This window comes from Chrysemys picta, chromosome 7, assembly GCF_011386835.1.
Source record: "Chrysemys picta bellii isolate R12L10 chromosome 7, ASM1138683v2, whole genome shotgun sequence".
In the NCBI taxonomy this organism is placed as follows: domain Eukaryota; kingdom Metazoa; phylum Chordata; order Testudines; family Emydidae; genus Chrysemys; species Chrysemys picta.
Genome location: NC_088797.1, coordinates 53462418 through 53480136, shown reverse-complemented (window position 1 = coordinate 53480136; position 17719 = coordinate 53462418). Strand labels below are relative to the sequence as shown.

Below are 17719 nucleotides of genomic sequence, written 5' to 3'. Positions count from 1 at the left end.
TTAGTTAGGACCAGGTTAAGATTCCACGCAGGGACTGGCGGGCGCGAGTAGGGAAACACCCTCTCCAGCCCCTTGAGGAATCGGGCTATTGTGGGGTTGGAGAACACCGAAACTCGCAACTCCCCAGGATGGAACGCCGATATGGCAGCCAGATGCACTTTAATTGAGGCGGGGGTGAGCCCTTGATGCTTGAGGTGCAACAAGTAGTCCAGTATTGATGGGACTGAGGCCTGCACAGGCTGTAGGTGATGAGGCTCACACCAGTGGGAGAACCTCTTCCATTTGGCAAGGTAGGTCGCTCTTGTGGAGGGCTTCCTACTACCAAGGAGAATTTGCTGGACCTGGTGGGAGCATCTGTGCTCCATATCGTTTAGCCAGAGAGATACCACGCCATGAGATGTAGCGACAGTAGGTTCGGGTGGAGTAGGCGACCCCGGTCCTGTGTGATGAGGTCGCGATGGAGGGGGAGGGCAATCGGGGCGGTCACGGACAGTTCCAGCAGGGTCGTGAACCAGTGCTGGCATGGCCACGCCGGGGCGATGAGGATGACTGCCGCCTTGTCCCTGCGGGTCTTGAGGAGGACCTTGTGGATGAGCGGAAATGGAGGGAAGGCATACCTCAGGCTCCCGCCCCACGGAATCGCGAAGGCATCTGCCAACGAGCCCGGGCTGAGGTTCTGGAATGAACAAAACTGAGGGCATTGGCTGTTGCCCTTGGTGGCGAAGAGATCCACCTGGGGAAACCCCCACCTCTGGAAGACTGAATGCAGGACGTCCTGTCTCAACGTCCATTCGTGCATGTGGTAGGACCGGCTGAGGCGGTCTGCTAATCCGTTTTGGACCCCGGGAGATATGTTGCGAGTAGGTGGACCGAATGGGCTATACAGAAGTCCCATAGGAGGAGCGCCTCATGACAGAGGGGAGAGGATCGGGACCCGCCTTGCTTGTTTATGTAGAACATGGCGGTAGTGTTGTCAGTCAGAACTGACACGCTGTGGGCTTCTATGGTAGCGTGAAAGGTCTGGCAGGCGAGGCAAACCGCCCTTAACTCCTTCAGATTGATGTGAAGCAACTTTTCTTCCCTGGACCATAAGCCCTGGGTCCGCAGGTCCCCCAGGTGCGCCTCCCAACCCAGGTCCGATGCATCTCTTACTAACGTCAGAGTGGGCTGCGGGGTAGCGAAGGGGACCCCCTCGCAAACCTGCTGCTGATCGAGCCACCAGTGGAGGAAGTTCGACACACGAGCTGGGATTGTCACTACTAGGTCTAAGGGGTCTCTGTTGGGGCGATACATTTGGGCCAGCCACAACTGTAATGGCCTGAGTCTTAGGCGGGCATGTCTGACTATGTGTGTGCAGGCCACCATGTGCCCCAAGAGTTGCATACAGCATCTGGCCGCGGTCATGGGGAATTGTTGGATGGAGCTTACGACCCTTTGAATGGCCAAGAACCGTGACACTGGAAGACTTGCCCGTGCCGCCACCAAGTCCAGGACTGCCCCTATGAAGTCCAGTCTCTGTGTGGGGATCAGTGAGGACTTGGGCACATTGACCAGTAGACCGAGCTTGTGGAACACCTGTAGTGCCAGCGTCATGTGGGAGCGGACCTCGGCCTCCGACCTGCCCACGAGGAGCCAGTCGTCCAAGTACGGGTATACGTGTATCTTTCTTTTCTGAAGAAAAGCTGCCACCACGGACATGAATTTTGTGAATACTCGCGGGGCCGTTGCCAGGCTGAAGGGCAAGACCATAAATTTAAAATGGCGTTGGTTGATGGTGAAGCGCAGGAACCGCCGGTGGGCCGGGCGGATGGCGATGTGAAAATACGCATCTTTCATATCGAGGGCAGCGTACCAATCCCCCGGATCCAGGGATGGGATAATAGCTCCAAGGGAGACCAAACGGAAACGTGCCTTGACCAAAAATTTGTTTAGTCCGCGTAGGTCCAAAAATGGGACAGAGGCCCCCTTTTGCTTTGGGAATCAGGAAATATCTGGAGTAGAATCCTTTCCCCTTTAGGTCCGGAAGAACCTCTTCCACTGCTCCTACTGTGAGGAGGGTCCGCACCTCCTGCATGAGGAGTTGCTCGTGAGAGGGGTCCCTGAAGAGGGATGGGAGGGAGGGGGCGAGGAGAACTGAAGGGTGTAGCCCGCCTCCACCGTGCGCAGGACCCAGCGGTCCGATGTTATATGTGACCAAGCACGGTAAAAACGGGACAGGCGGTCCCTGAAACATAGAGGGGGATCTGGAATAAAGTTTGGTACGCTGTCCTCGATCGCAGCTTCAAAACCCTGGCTTATTTCCTGGGTGCGGCTTGCCTTGGCCATGATTTTGGCCCTGGTTAGGCGTGTTGTTACGTCTACGCCTGTTATCCCTGCCCCTTCTGCGGTACGGTTCCTGTCGAGGACAAGGGTGGTACTGCCTCTGGGGTGGTTGGGGCTTAAAGGGTTTCCTCTGTGTCACTGGGGTATGCATTCCCAACGACTTGAGGGTTGCTCGAGAGTCTTTGAGGCTATGCAGTCTGGCATCCGTCTGGTCCGAAAACAAGCCTGACCGCTTGAACAGAAGGTCTTGGAGGGTGTTTTGCACCTCTGGGGGAAGGCCAGAAGCCTGTAGCCATGCCGAGCGTCTCATTACTACCCCTGACGCGATTGTCCTAGCAGCTGCGTCTGCGGAGTCAAGGGAGGCCTGTAGGGAGGTTTTGGCTACTGCCTTCCCTTCGTCCACTATAGCCGTAAACTCAGGTTGTGAGCCCTGAGGCGGGGATTCCTTAAACTTGGAGACTGGTGCCCAAGAATTGAAGTTGTGTCTGTTCAGAATCGCTTGTTGGTTAGCGATCCTCAACTGGAGGCCCCCGGATGAGTAGACCTTTCTCCCAAATAAGTCCAAGCATTTTGCCTCCTTGGCTTTGGGGGCTGGGGCTTGCTGGCCATGTCACTCTTGTTCGTTGATCGCAGAGACGACCAGCGAACAGGGTGTTGGGTGAGAGAAGAGGAAGTCAAACCCTTTAGATGGGGCAAAGTATTTCCTCTCCACACCTTTCGCAGTTGGTACACTGGAGGCCGGTGTTTGCCATACTGTTTTGTAGTTGGACTGGACCGTTTTTATGAGCGGGAGCGCGATCCTGGAGGGGCCCTCCGGGCTTAGGATGTCGACCATGGGGTCCTCCTGCTCTACCGTCTCCTCTGCCTGCAACCCCAGATTGAGGGCTACTTGGCGGAGCAGTTCCTGGTGCGCCCGATGGTCAATCAGGGGAGGGCCGGACACTGTTGTGCCCACCACGGCTTCGTCTGGTGAGGAGGAAGAGGTCAGGGCCTTTTGCGCGTCTTCCTCTTCCTGCAACTCCTCACCGACTGGGCGCTTCTCTGGGGCCCGTTCTATGACCTGGGTCTGAGACGGTACCGGGCTCGGTGCCGAGTCCGCCCTTTCTCGCTCCCGTGGTCTGGAGACCGTGGCCTCCTTGCGAGAAGACGGGCGCCACTGCGGAGAGCAAGGGCCGAGATCTTGTGGTCCTGGACGGGGGGGCCTTGCTGCTGACCCCAAGGGGTCCAGAATGGCCATTGTCCTGGCTGGCCCCATTGTGGGTGCCAAGCGGCTTCGTGTTCCCTACTGGCCTGTGCCCTGTGGGCATATCTGCTGGACCAGCCCGAGTCTGCCTCCGAAACCACGGACGGTGATCTGGAAGGCCACGGCGGTGCTGTGGGACGGTGCCGTTCCAGGGTCGGAGAGTAGTGCCTCCGTGACCGACCGGGAGTAGTGTCTTGCCGATCTGGACCTGGATCGGTACCGGTGACCACGGGACCGGGAATGACTACGGGTGGTCGGTCTCGGGGATCGTGTAACTGACACGTCCTGGTGCCTACTCGAATAGGGCTGCTGGGTCGGTGCTGGGCGCTTATTGTGGCCCGACGGCTGTGCGGCTCTCTGCGCGGAGGGAAGCCGGGAGTCCACCGAGGCGGAGCTCGACCGGGACCGGCGCTGTGAATGGTGCTGAGATGGTGACCGTGATAGGTGCACCATTGCCGGCTTGCCTCTGGATGGCAGTCTCAGCGGATTGTCTTTAGTTTGGAGGGGGCCCTCAGTGGACAATTCAATGAGGTCCTTTGCTGCCTCAAATGTGTCCGGAGTGGAGGGCTCTTCCAAAAGCTCCTCCAGCCCTTCCTCCTCACTCGACGCGCCTATCCCGGGGCTCGACGGGCCTTTCGGCGCCGGAGCCACTGTCACCGGGATCTGTGCCGGGGCCGCAATGGCCTTAGGCGCACTCGAGGTCTTCGCGGGCGCTACCCTCTTACGTGGGGAGCGTCTTCGGGCCTTGGGTTGGCCCTTCGATTTTGCCGGCGAAGACGACCGATGCCGGAGGTGTTCCCGCTGATTCAGTGCCGTGGGCTTAGGGTGCCCCGCCGGCGCCGGATCACGGACCGATGCCGGGGCACTCCACACCAAGGTTGGCGGTGCTGTCGAAGTGGAGGGCTGTAACACCATCTCCATGAGCACCTGCTTAAGGCGAAAGTCTCTCTCTTTCTTAGTCCTGGGCTTGAAAGCCTTACAGATCTTGCAGCGCTCTTTTTGGTGTGCTTCCCCCAGGCAACGGAGACACGAGTCATGTGGATCGCTTAATGGCATAGGCTTGCGGCACGTGGCACAAGCCTTGAAGCCTTGGGCGTACGGCATGCCCCGCTGCCCAGGGCCGGTGCCGGGGTTGACCAAACACCTAACACAAAGAAGTTTGAGTATTTCTAAAGAACTGATAACTGCTAAGCTTAACACTAGCTACTAAAGAACTGATAACTGTAAAGATAACACTAACTACTATGCTAAGGGACATTCTCAGACGAGAGACAGAGTTGTTCCAACGCCGCCACGGACGGTAAGAAGGAACTGAGGGAGGCTTGGGCCCGCAGGGATATATATACTCTAGAGCGGGGCGCCGCTCTTGCGGGAGGGGGGACCCTGCCGGCCCGACGGGAGCCGCTGAGGGAAAAAGTTTCTGACGTCCGTGCACGCAGCGCGCGCACACCTAATGTGTAATGGACGTGAACAATCACTCGAAGAAGAAGTCTAAGCCTAATACATTAAGAAACTGAATACAGGTAAATCTCACTCTCGGAGATGTTCCAATAAGCTTCTTTCACAGACTAGTCTGGGCCCAATCCTTTCCCCAGTACAGTCCTTTTTAGTTCCAGCTCAGGTGGTAACTAGGGGATTTCTCATGACTGGCAGCCCCCTTTCCTTTGTTCTCTTCCACCCCCCTTTATAGCTTTGGCACAAGGCAGGAATCCCCACCCCTCTTTCTAAATGGAAAAGCACCAGGTTTAAGATGGATTCCAATATCCTGTGACATGGTCACATGTCCTGTGAGACCTCATTCTTCATTCTTCCAGGGCTGGCCTGCAGGTACCCAGGGAGGTTTGCAAGTAAACAGACCTATTTACAACCAATTGTCCTAGTCAATGGAAGCCATCAAGACTCCAAGCCACCATTAATGGCCTACACTTCGCATAATTACTATAGGACTTCAGAGTAATACTTCATATTTCTAGCTTCAGATACAAGAATGATACATTCATAGAAATAGGTAGAACACACTCAATAGATTATAAACTTTGTAATGTTACCCTACAAGAGACCTTTTGCATAAAGCATATTCCAGTTACATTTTATTCACACTCAAACATATTTCCATAAACATATGGCGTGCAACATCACAATTATTTCACTAGGAGGGTGGTGAAGCACTGGAATGGGTTACCTAGGGAGGTGGTGGAACCTCCATCCTTAGAGGTCTTTTAAGGCTCAGCTTGACAAAGCCCTGGCTGGGATGATTTAGTTGGGGTTGGTCCTGCTTTGAGCAGGGGATGGACTAGATGACCTCCTGAGCTCTCTTCCAACCCTAATCTTCTATGATTCTATAATATCTTTATTGGACCAACTTCTTTTGGTGAAAGAGACAAGCTAGTTAGTTCAATAAAAGATATTGCCTCACCCACCTTGTCTTTCTCACATCCTTCTAATGTTATTTTACCCTTTGTATGAACAAAATGAACGAAACTTTTTGCCTGAGAACATTTTAAAACACCAATCCTACAATATTCTTTCATGGAGACTAGGTCAATCAATGGTTATTAACCAGGATGGGCAGGGATGGTGTCCCTAGCCTCTGTTTGCCAGAAGCTGGGAATTGGCGACAGGGGATGGATCACTTGATGATTACCTGTTCTGTTCATTCCCTCCAAAGCACCTGGCATTGGCCACTGTCGGAAGACAGGATACTGGGCTAGATAGACCTTTGGTCTCACCCAGTATGGCCATTCTTATGTTATGTTCCTATGTCAATATCACACTATGTTCCTTTGTATGTTTTAACATTCTGTTTTTAAATTATAATTTCAACCTGTTCATCTAGCACTGAAGAAAGGTTCACTGGTTTGCAATTCCCAGGATCTTCCTTAAACCCATCAAAAAAAGATAGGTCCAACATTTGATACCCTCCAGCCCTCTTGTATAATGGCTTATTTAAATGAGAATGTCTGTATTTTTTTTCCACAGTTCAGCTATTTTATTGTCAAGTTCAAAATCTTTGGCTATACTATGCTGGGTAGGTTGCTATGTGCTTTAACAATTTGTTTCAGCACCCATCTGAAGAGGAGTGTGCCTCGTTTTTAAAGATCTGGAACAGCACTCAGGCAATTTTTCATTATAGCTTTCGTGACAGCAAAACCTGTGGAAAGACATTATAACTTTCATTCTAACCTTGCTTTCACTACCATCCTCCCTGAAAAAAGTGTCTACTTACTTTGAACATACGTGGTGCCACGTGAGAGTGTCTCCCAGACCACATCTGCTTAATAAGTTCTGCATATGCTTCTGCAATTTCTCCTCTCATCCCCAGAGGATTGTCATGATTTATTTCAGCCTCATATCTATCTTCCAGGAAATACTCAGTCAGAGGTGGAGTGTTACTCAAACACTGAAATAAAAAACCAAACACATTTACAAAGTTCATGTCATTGTATAGGACAGCAAACCCCTATGAGAAGGAAGTAATACAACAGTCCAACTTTCACATCAGTACATATGTGAAATGACAAAACCTTTTTAAAAACTCATGTAAAAGTAGACAGAACAAAGTATTTAAAAGGAACAATGAAAGTTTTGAGTCTACAGCTCTCTCACAATTTAGTAAAACAGAAAGCCTCTTATTGAGATACGTGAGCAATGCAACTCAGATAACAAAGGCCATATAAAAGAGTTCACAATATTCCGACTTCTCTTCCAAGGGTAAAAAGTGTAAATATCAGCACTTTGCTAAGGCTATTGCTGAAGCAGAGATGCCCCTTTAATGCACAGCTTCAGTTCATGTCACTTACAGTTTAATCAAGAGTTACCTTCTGATCTACAATTTCTCCACCTTCTCTCCAATCCCAGCACTAACACATAGCACTCGGCGTGCTTAACAGCAGTAGCGAAGCTAGCCTCTGCTTAGACAGCACACCTAGCTGTTTTCAGGAGTGTCTCTGTTAGAGGTTTTCCAGCCCACTGAACTCCCACAGCCTGAAATGAGGCCTAAAAGATACTATATAATGGTAACTGTCCATAGTGGAATGGAGAATATGAAAAAGGGAGCACTCTATCCCATTTGACACCTTTCTCTCCACTCTATTAGTATCTATAGCAATTTTCCTCATTTGTGCTGAGATTAAAGATGCCTGGGTAGCCGACTTCTGTAACACAGTAGAACATTTCTAACCTACACTAACGGGGGAACTCTTGTGTAAAGCACCAGAGGTGGGAGCAATACAGTGATGCTGTGGTCCCCGCAAACCAACATGGCAGGGAGGGATGTGTACCAACCTCTGGACCTGCATCACTCAATGCATTTTAGGATTACCCATGTACAGTTGGTCTTCCCTCCTCCTAGCTGCTCCTCCTCCCTGGTGCTGAGATACTTTCTGCAACTCAGTGACTCTAGGAATCAGCATCGAGCAGGGTAGGGAGGCTTTTAGGAAGCTACCCTCCTGCTCTCCTCGACTCTGCCATCTGCGTGTGCCTGTGGCATAGAGTCCAGGTACAGAGAGGGAATGCAACTGCTGAACATGGGGAAATCACGTGTACATTTTACCTGACAATGAGATAGAAATATTGTCAAAAAAAGAAAATTGACAGGCTTTAAAAACAAAAAATACCTTATCTTGAATCTCTGCCCGTCACCTCTTACCTGTAGACGCTCTTCAGGACAGCTAATGGTCTTCTAACAGGCCTATAAAGTGCTTAACACACTTTGGGGTGCTATATGAGAGCACTAAACAGGTGTGCAATGAATCCATGGGGATAAGGCGTGAAGTGGATTCTTTTCAGCCCTTTACCTGTAATGCAGAGTTCATGAAGCAGGTGTTTCCCAAGTTACTGAGCCCACAGATGCCGGGCTGTGACTGGAAAGGGGACTCCCTGCAGCTGTAGGAGAAGCCAGAGACTCTGGAAGAAGAAAACAACAATTTTTTATCTAGACCACACCAGTCCACATTTCACCCATCACAGCAATGTTTACGATTTGCATCAAATGCTATTCCTTCTTACTGGTGCTTTTTCATATATTTCTGCTCCTCCATATTTGTTAGTTTTGACATCTCATTTAACTCTGATTACTGGCAGGTCTGATGTTTACTGTAACAATGTATCTTCTATATCTATTCAGGCTGCTTTTCTTTGACCATTTACCTCTACTACTTTATGACAATATTTTCCTCAAGTGTATGGTGCCTACAATCCTTTATCACATTATACGGACATATGCAGGTAAGCTACTACTTTCCAACAGCTGATGAAAGTTTTATGGTCTCTGCCTGGTGAAGTGGCTATCACAGCCAAAGAATGGGACACAAAACATCTGAAAGGGAGAATAGGTGTTGGAGTAAGTGCTAGTTTTCCATGCAGTTGGGCTAGAGTGGGGCAAGCATTACTTTCAACAGCTTGAAAATACAAGTAGCCAGGGGTAACAGGGAGGACACAAAGGTAGTCAGAGGAAGGAGAGGGGGAAAGAAAAGCATTCCTGCTCTTACCCCCTGCCAAGGCTGGAGTTGGTCAGTCCAAAGGAGTTATTGCTATCACCATTTGCAATAGCAGAAGAGATTCCTTTTATTGAGGAATAAGAATTTACTGATGATGCTGAAGTAGCAGTAAAATTTCTGCTAGTTGCAGTGCTTGATCTGGGAGAAAGGAAAGAAGCAGAAACAACGCCACCAGTTTTTGCAAACCCCAGATTCTGGCACTCTGAAATAAAGGTCACTTCTGATTGAGAATTTACAATCTTAACTTGTTAGTATCTGCATTTCCAAAACACTAATCTGGAACACGGGGTCAATCTAGGGCATCACAAGTGAGAGGCAGAAACAATAAACCAATCATGAGCAAGAAGAGGCCCTAGAAGGCATAAGCACAAGGAAGTTTGGACTGAGTGGGTAGAAGGCTCTAAATAGCCTGGTGCACTAAGAAATTAAACCCTCTAAACATAATAAAACCTTTTCCCTAAATAAACAACAGACTACCAAAACAAAAGACCTCTCTTTAAAACCCACTCTAACTATGCAGGTAAGAAACCAACAGCAGACTAAGAAAGGCGGGCGCTACCTAACTTACTGGGCAAAGTACAGCATGTAAAACTACATGTTTCGTGGCTAAATGGTGTATGCAGGAACCCGGCACAAGCAGTTTGTAGCACTCAGAGTCCAGATGCACCATCTTGAGGTCAGAGTGGGTGAACTGTAGGAGTAGAGAGACAGAACTGCTTATATGGGGTAATCAGTAGGCAGACCGTAAGCCAAATTTGGACCGCCAGATGCTTTTGAACGGACAGAGACATCCTTTTATTTACTTGTGATTATCATTATTGTTCTTGTTTTTGTATTATTTTCTCGGAGTCTGGACCTTGACAAAAATTTGGACTTTGACAAAAAATAACTAATTACCAGGGTGGATAAAAATCAACGATTTAAAAAAAAATGATTTTTTTTATTTAAATTGGATTTTTTTTAAAGAAAAAACCTATCTAAAGATAGTTTTAGATAAGACACATTATAGCTCAAAGATATCTCATCATGGAATAGGGATTATAAATTCTAATTCTATAATATGAGACAATATAGTCATGTAATGTTTAAGAAAAGTTTTGTAAATGAGTTCCGATAGTTCATGGATTAGGGACCCAATTTTATGGTGTTCCAGGGGCTTCTGTATAGATTATTTAGGTTAATCTTTCTATCTACCCAATGGGACTCAGGGCTCAGTCTAGACAATACCATCAGAGATGCTTAATTTTGCAGTTCTCAAAATGTGGATTTGTGTCTCAAGAGATAACATGCTTGTTAACAGCAAAAATGGTACGTGTCGCACCTCTTCCTGCAGCTCCCATTGGCTGGGAACTGCGAACCGCGGCCACTGGGAGCTGAGGGGCTCCATGCCTGCAGACGCTCCAAGTAAACAAAACGTCCTGCCAGCGGCTTACCCTGACAGGCCGGGAGCCGAAGTTTGCCAACCCATTTATTGATGTCAATACTGCAGCCTTTTAAGGTTGCAAAGGCTTTGTTTAGTGGACTAGATTGGCTTGAAAGGAATACTAAAAGAGCAGTGCTGCAGATCTGCATGACATTCAGTGACAATAATAATTTGACAGTGATAAAGCAGGTGATATTCCTATATAAAGTCCTACAAAATCTATAACTACAATAATAATAATAATAATCTATTTTCATACTAGTATTTAAAATAAACAGTGAAATCAAAAGAAAAAGGTCTGCTTATCACGCAGCATTCAAACTTAAAATTGTTGAATATGCAGAAGCAAACAATAAATGTGCCGCTGCTCGTGAATTCTGTATCAATGAGAAGTAAGAGAATGGCGAAAAAACAAAACAACACTAAAAGAAATGCCAAGAAGCAAGAAAAAATGTCCAATGAGGTGCGCTTCATTTCCTGAGCTAGAGAAACATCTCAATAATTGGGTTGTTGAATGTCGACAAAATGGGGACATCGTCACTAGAACTGGAATTCATCTGCGTGGTCTGCAAATGTTGAAAGACGACAAATACAAGTCAGTAAAGCCGTCAATGTTTGTCACATCAGTGGGTTGGTGTACTCGCTTCATGAACTGTCATGGTCTCTCTCTTGGTCAGCGAACGAAGATAGTGCAAAAGCTACCGAAAGATCTGGAAGAAAAAAATTGAATCTTTCCAAAGGTTTATTATAAAATATCAAAAGTACTGTGCATTTGAACTGTCACAAATAGGAAATATGGACGAAACACCAATGACATTAGATCTCCCGAGCAACAGAATGGTAACCGGTGTTGGTGAAAAAACAGTTTTAATTAAAACCACTGGCCATGAAAAAAATCCATTTTATAGTGGTTTTATCGTGTTTGGCAAATGGCACGAACAGGAGAGAGCAAGAGGGGAGGACTCCTGTCTCATGCTGAGAAAGAGGGACGATCGATGAGTTATCTTAAGTGCCTATACACAAATGCAAGAAGCCTGGGAAACAAGCAGGGAGAACTGGAAGTCCTGGCACAGTCAGGGAACTATGATGCGATTGGAATAACAGAGACTTGGTGGGATAACTCACATGACTGGAGTACTGTCATGGATGGATATAAACTGTTCAGGAAGGACAGGCAGGGCAGAAAAGGTGGGGGAGTTGCGTTGTATGTAAGAGAGCAGTATGACTGCTCAGAGCTCCGGTATGAAACTGCAGAAAAACCTGAGAGTCTCTGGATAAAGTTGAGAAGTGTGAGCAGCAAGGGTGATGTTGTGGTTGGAGTCTGCTATAGACCACCAGACCAGGGGGATGAGGTGGACGAGGCTTTCTTCTGGCAACTAGCAGAAGTTGCTAGATCGCAGGCCCTGGTTCTCATGGGAGACTTTAATCACCCTGATATCTGCTGGGAGAGCAATACAGCGGTGCACAGACAATCCAGGAAGTTTTTGGAAAGTGTAGGGGACAATTTCCTGGTGCAAGTGCTGGAGGAACCAACTAGGGGCAGAGCTTTTCTTGACCTGCTGCTCACAAACAGGGAAGAATTAGTAGGGGAAGCAAAAGTGGATGGGAACCTGGGAGGCAGTGACCATGAGATGGTCGAGTTCAGGATCCTGACACAAGGAAGAAAGGAGAGCAGCAGAATACGGACCCTGGACTTCAGAAAAGCAGACTTTGACTCCCTCAGGGAACAGATAGGCAGGATCCCCTGGGAGAATAACATGAAGGGCAAAGGGGTCCAGGAGAGCTGGCTGTATTTTAAAGAATCCTTATTGCGGTTGCAGGAACAAACCATCCCGATGTGTAGAAAGAATAGTAAATATGGCGGGCGACTAGCTTGGCTAAACAGTGAAATCCTTGCTGATCTTAAACGCAAAAAAGAAGCTTACAAGAAGTGGAAGATTGGACAAATGACCAGGGAGGAGTATAAAAATATTGCTCAGGCATGCAGGAGTGAAATCAGGAAGGCCAAATCACACTTGGAGTCGCAGCTAGCAAGGGATGTTAAGAGTAACAAGAAGGGTTTCTTCAGGTATGTTAGCAACAAGAAGAAAATCAAGGAAAGTGTGGGCCCCTTACTGAATGAGGGAGGCAACCTAGTGACCGAGGATGTGGAAAAAGCTAATGTACTCAATGATTTTTTGCCTCTGTCTTCACGAACAAGGTCAGCTCCCAGATTGCTGCACTGGGCAGTACAGCATGGGGAGAAGGTGACCAGCCCTCTGTGGAGAAAGAAGTGGTTCGGGACTATTTAGAAAAACTGGACGTGCACAAGTCCATGGGGCCGGATGCGCTGCATCCGAGGGTGCTAAAGGAGTTGGCGGATGAGATTGCAGAGCCATTAGCCATTATTTTTGAAAACTCATGGCGATCGGGGGAGGTCCCAGATGACTGGAAAAAGGCTAATGTAGTGCCCATCTTTAAAAAAAGGAAGAAGGAGGATCCGGGGAACTACAGGCCAGTCAGCCTCACCTCAGTCCCTGGAAAAATCATGGAGCAGGTCCTCAAGGAATCAATTATGAAACATTTAGAGGAGAGGAAAGTGATCAGGAACAGTCAGCATGGATTCACAAAGGGGAAGTCGTGCCTGACTAACCTAATTGCCTTCTATGATGAGATAACTGGCTCCGTGGATGAGGGGAAAGCAGTGGATGTGTTATTCCTTGACTTTAGCAAAGCTTTTGATACGGTCTACCACAGTATTCTTGCCGCCAAGTTAAAGAAGTATGGGCTGGATGAATGGACTGTAAGGTGGATAGAAAGCTGGCTAGATCGTCGGGCTCAACGGGTAGTGATCAATGGCTCCATGTCTAGTTGGCAGCCGGTATCAAGCGGAGTGCCCCAAGGGTCGGTCCTGGGGCCGGTTTTGTTTAATATCTTTATTAATGATCTGGAGGATGGTGTGGACTGCACTCTCAGCAAGTTTGCAGATGACACTAAACTAGGAGGCGTGGTAGATACACTAGAGGGTAGGGATCGGATACAGAGGGACCTAGACAAATTAGAGGATTGGGCCAAAAAAAACCTGATGAGGTTCAACAAGGACAAGTGCAGAGTCCTGCACTTAGGACGGAAGAATCCCCTGCACTGCTACAGACTAGGGACCGAATGGCTAGGTAGCAGTTCTGCAGAAAAGGACCTAGGGGTCACAGTGGACCAGAAGCTGGATATGAGTTAACAGTGTGCTCTTGTTGCCAAGAAGGCTAACGGCATTTTGGGCTGTATAAGTAGGGGCATTGCCAGCAGATCGAGGAATGTGATCGTTCCCCTTTATTCGACATTGGTGAGGCCTCATCTGGAATACTGTGTCCAGTTTTGGGCCCCACACTACAAGAAGGATGTGGAAAAATTGAAAAGAATCCAACGGAGGGCAACAAAAAAGATTAGGGGTCTGGAGCACATGACTTATGAGGAGAGGCTGAGGGAACTGGGATTGTTTAGTCTGCAGAAGAGAAGAATGAGGGGGGATTTGATAGCAGCCTTCAACTACCTGAAGGGGGGTTCCAAAGAGGACGGAGCTCGGCTGTTCTCAGTGGTGGCAGATGACAGAACAAGGAGCAATGGTCTCAAGTTGCAGTGGGGGAGGTCCAGGTTGGATATTAGGAAACACTATTTCACTAGGAGGGTGGTGAAGCACCGGAATGCGTTACCTAGGGAGGTGGTGGAGTCTCCTTCCTTGGAGGTTTTTAAGGCCCGGCTTGACAAAGCCCTGGCTGGGATGATTTAGTTGGGAATTGGTCCTGCTTTGAGCAGGGGGTTGGACTAGATGACCTCTTGAGGTCCCTTCCAACCCTGATATTCTATGATTCTATGATCAAAGCTCCCTCCTGTTATTTTTAAAAGAAAAACCTTGCCTAAAAACATGAAGTTTCCTGCTGGCATCATCGTACGTGCACACAAAAAGGGAAGGATGGATGAAAGTGCAACTATTGAATGGCTAAGTGTGGTATAAGAGACCAGGAGCTCTTTTCAAGAAACCTGCTATGTTCATTTGGGACATGTTCAGGGCACACAAGACGGATGAGGTGAAAAATGTGGCCAAAGATATGAAAACTACTTTGGCTGTAATACCTAGAGGCTTAACTTCAGTTCTACAACCGCTTAATGTCTGCCTGAACAAACCCTTTCAGGACAGGCTATGCAAAATGTGGTCTGAATGGATGTGCTCAGGCATGGCGAAGTTGACAAAAGGTGGCAATCTTATGAAGCCCGAAATCAATCTGGTCACCCAGTGGATCAAGGACGTGTGGGTGTCCATTCCCTCGGAAATGATAGAAAAATCATTTAGAATATGCTGTATCAGCAATGCACTCGACGGGTCAGAAGATGCCATATTTTATGATGAGACAACAGAGGCTGATGATGAAAAGGAATCTGAGTCTGAAGACGACACTGCCGACATCTATGATGACAATGCAGGTGCAGCTGTGACTGAAGTCGAGTTTAATGAACTGTTTGGTGAATCAGAGACTGATTCAGACTTTGAAGGATTATAAGACTTTTTTTGCAGCAGCTGCTCTAAAAAAAGTGGGAGGAACCAAGCTAACTCTCCCATAAGACGTGCGATGGAACTCAGTAGTGGACTGTTTTGAGCTCTAGATCAAGAACTGGCCTAATCTGATGACAGTTTGTGAAAATGGTGAAAAAACAGATGGCACTGTCACAGACAAAGTTCTCAACAGAAATGTTGAACACATGCTGAGTACCCTGAAGCCTATTTCTGTAGCCTTGAAGAAAATGCAGGGAAATAGCTGTTTTATTGCTGATGCTGTTGAAATTTGGAAAGAACTGAGTGTGATCTTAAAAAGAGAAATAGGCAATGACAGAGTTAAATTACAAGCACTAATAAAACAAATGGGACAAACACTATCGCCAGCTCATTTTCTTGTAAATATTCTCAATACTCGGTACTAGGGTCAAACCCTAACTGTTGAAGAAGAGGAGCTGGCTATGACATGGACATCCAGTAATCATCCCTCCATAATGCCAACTATAATAAACTTCAGAGCTAAGGGTGAACCATTCAAGATATAGGTTTGCTGATGATGTTTTAAAGAAAGTCACACCAGTGAACTGGTGGAAGTCACTCAAGCACTTGGATTCAGAGTCTGTTGAACGGATAATCTCACTTTTAACAGCAGTAGCTTCTTCTGCCGCTGTAGAAAGAATATTTTCCTCCTTTGGACTAGGTCATTCCAAATTGAGAAATCGTTTGGGACCTGAAAAAGCAGGAAAGCTTGCTTTTCTTTTCCAGATTATGAACAAACAGGAAAATGAAGGTGAAGATGACTGAGTTAGCCGCAGAAGCCAATATATTTTAAACTGATAAGAACAGATACTACACTTGATCTGACCTGGCTCACGTAGTCAATTTAATTTTTGTGGGGGTTTTTTTTTTAATATTTCATTTAACGATTTTAGTTACAAACAATTTTAACAAAAACAAACCTGATTTTAAAAAACTTGAATGTTTAACTAAATTCAAAAATTCATATGCTTGTTTTGTTAAAATATTATGTTTGCTGTTGAAGAAAAAAAAAATCCAGAATACATAACGTTGTTGTTTTAGTTAAATAAAACAATTTAAATGTCTGTCTGGTGATTTTCTCCTCCTAAAGCATGGCAAGAAAATCCTCCAAATATTAATGATTAATCTGTTGAATTGGAGATAGTTCACCTCCCAATGACTTCATAAATATCTGCTTCAATTACCTTTGCTAAATGAAATAACCAATCATTCATTTTCTGATATAGCTGTAAAACTAATCTGAAAAGTTTTTAAAAAAAATCTCTTTAAAAATGTATAAAATGAAATGAAACCTACATCTATCTCTGAGTTGTGAAGAATATGTATTAAGGTTATAACAACCAACAAGAATGCACTTTTATGTAGAATCCCATGATTAAATTGAGTCTTCCTGACTAGTGATTTAAATCAAATCCATCCTGTTGATTACCCTTAACATTGGTTAGCGCACACACCTCAGAACTGACTCCCTCAATCCACCAGCTGAGGAAGCCAGTTTCACGATGAAAGGGCACTTAAGAGGAATGGAATGGTGTACACTGTTAGATGAGACCCTCCTTCCAACCAGCGGAATTGAAGAATCCCTCACATGCTGAGAAGGTTGCTTCATATGGAATTATAGTAGGGAGACTCAGGCAGGCTGGGGCAACAGGAGATTGAATTGTCAGGAATGTAGATGGTAGAGCTGGGCAAAATTTTTTGGATGAATTACCAAAAAGTGTTTTGATTCTAAAACTTTAGTTTCAGCTATAACTAAATGTTTTTATTCAATTTTTTTTTTTGACTTTTCGATTCACCAAAGAATTCTGAAAAACATTTTCAGTTGAATATGAAACTTTTTTATTTATTTTCAAAACTGCCAGCAAACCAAAAAAATCCCATTATTTGTCCAGCTCTAGCAAATAGGACTGTGAACCCAACAATATGACTTGCCTGCTTGGTGCAAAGATGGTAGATATTATGAGACACTGAGATGGACTTCCGGTGAGTGCTGAAGAGGAGCCTGTGGTTTATGGTATATGTTGGTATCAGTGATGTAAGGACATGTAAAAGAAAAGTCTTGGAAGTGAGATTTAGACTGCTAGATAGAAGACTTTGTCCCAAGGTCTCCAAGGCAGCTTCCTCTGAAATGCTTCCAGTTCCATGCAGAGGTCCAGCAAGACAGAGGGAACTGCAGAGTCTCAATACATAGTTGAGAAGATGGTACAAAGAAGAGAGGATTAAGTTTACTGGACACCATGGAACATCTGGGTGAGGTGGAACCTGTACAGAGGAGATGGACTCCACCTAAATCGGAATGGAACCCAGCTGCTGGCACATAAAACACCACACTGGAGGAACATTTAAACTGAATGCTGGAAAGGGCTGAGCAGCACATAAGTCAAAAGCCCATAAAGATGTTGGAAATACAATGGTATTCGTAAATCCAATAAAAGGTAGGTGCAAATTGCAACTGAACTAGAGCAGTGACAGGATAAGAACATAGAGGCAAATTCTGCAAAATCAACAGGGTGCCCGATCAAGGAGTTAAATAAAACAGACATCTAGTCAAGAACAAGAACTATAAGTGTCTATATACATATGCAAGAAGTTTAAAAGCAAATATCAGAGACCTAGAATGCCTACCATGGACAAGGGCCTTGATAAACAGACATTACAGAAACATGGTG

General features: G+C 46.5%; 2 protein-coding genes across 17 annotated transcripts in view; both read right to left on the bottom strand.

Moving 5' to 3' along the window:
• The window catches only part of USP4 (ubiquitin specific peptidase 4), a 145225-nt gene that overhangs the window by 80935 nt on the left and 46571 nt on the right, over window positions 1–17719 (bottom strand). For 7 of the 16 annotated variants that reach the window (XR_010589444.1, XR_010589446.1, XR_010589447.1 and 4 more), the window contains exons 7-9: window positions 9055–9201; window positions 8362–8470; window positions 6792–6965 (exon numbers count right to left, since the gene is read on the bottom strand). Coding sequence is in view for 8 of the 16 variants with exons in the window: in XM_065553186.1 (XP_065409258.1) it covers window positions 6792–6965; window positions 8362–8470; window positions 9055–9201 (430 nt within the window). In the remaining 8 variants the exon portion in view is untranslated. Of the gene's footprint in view, window positions 1–6791; window positions 6966–8361; window positions 8471–9054; window positions 9202–9631; window positions 9755–9890; window positions 11197–17719 lie in introns of those variants that run through there. The other 9 variants (XR_010589445.1, XR_010589448.1, XR_010589449.1 and 6 more) reach the window with 4 other exon arrangements.
• On the bottom strand, window positions 3467–4804 carry LOC135972865 (serine/arginine repetitive matrix protein 2-like). The gene has a single exon (XM_065553193.1). It carries the CDS (start codon window positions 4667–4669, stop codon window positions 3605–3607), a length of 1065 nt encoding a protein of 354 aa, XP_065409265.1. The 5' UTR covers window positions 4670–4804; the 3' UTR covers window positions 3467–3604.

What these genes read in the sequence shown, in the direction of transcription:
- LOC135972865 (XM_065553193.1), bottom strand. Translation starts at nt 4,669, where the DNA reads ATGCCGTACGCCCAAGGCTTCAAGGCTTGTGCCACGTGCCGCAAGCCT.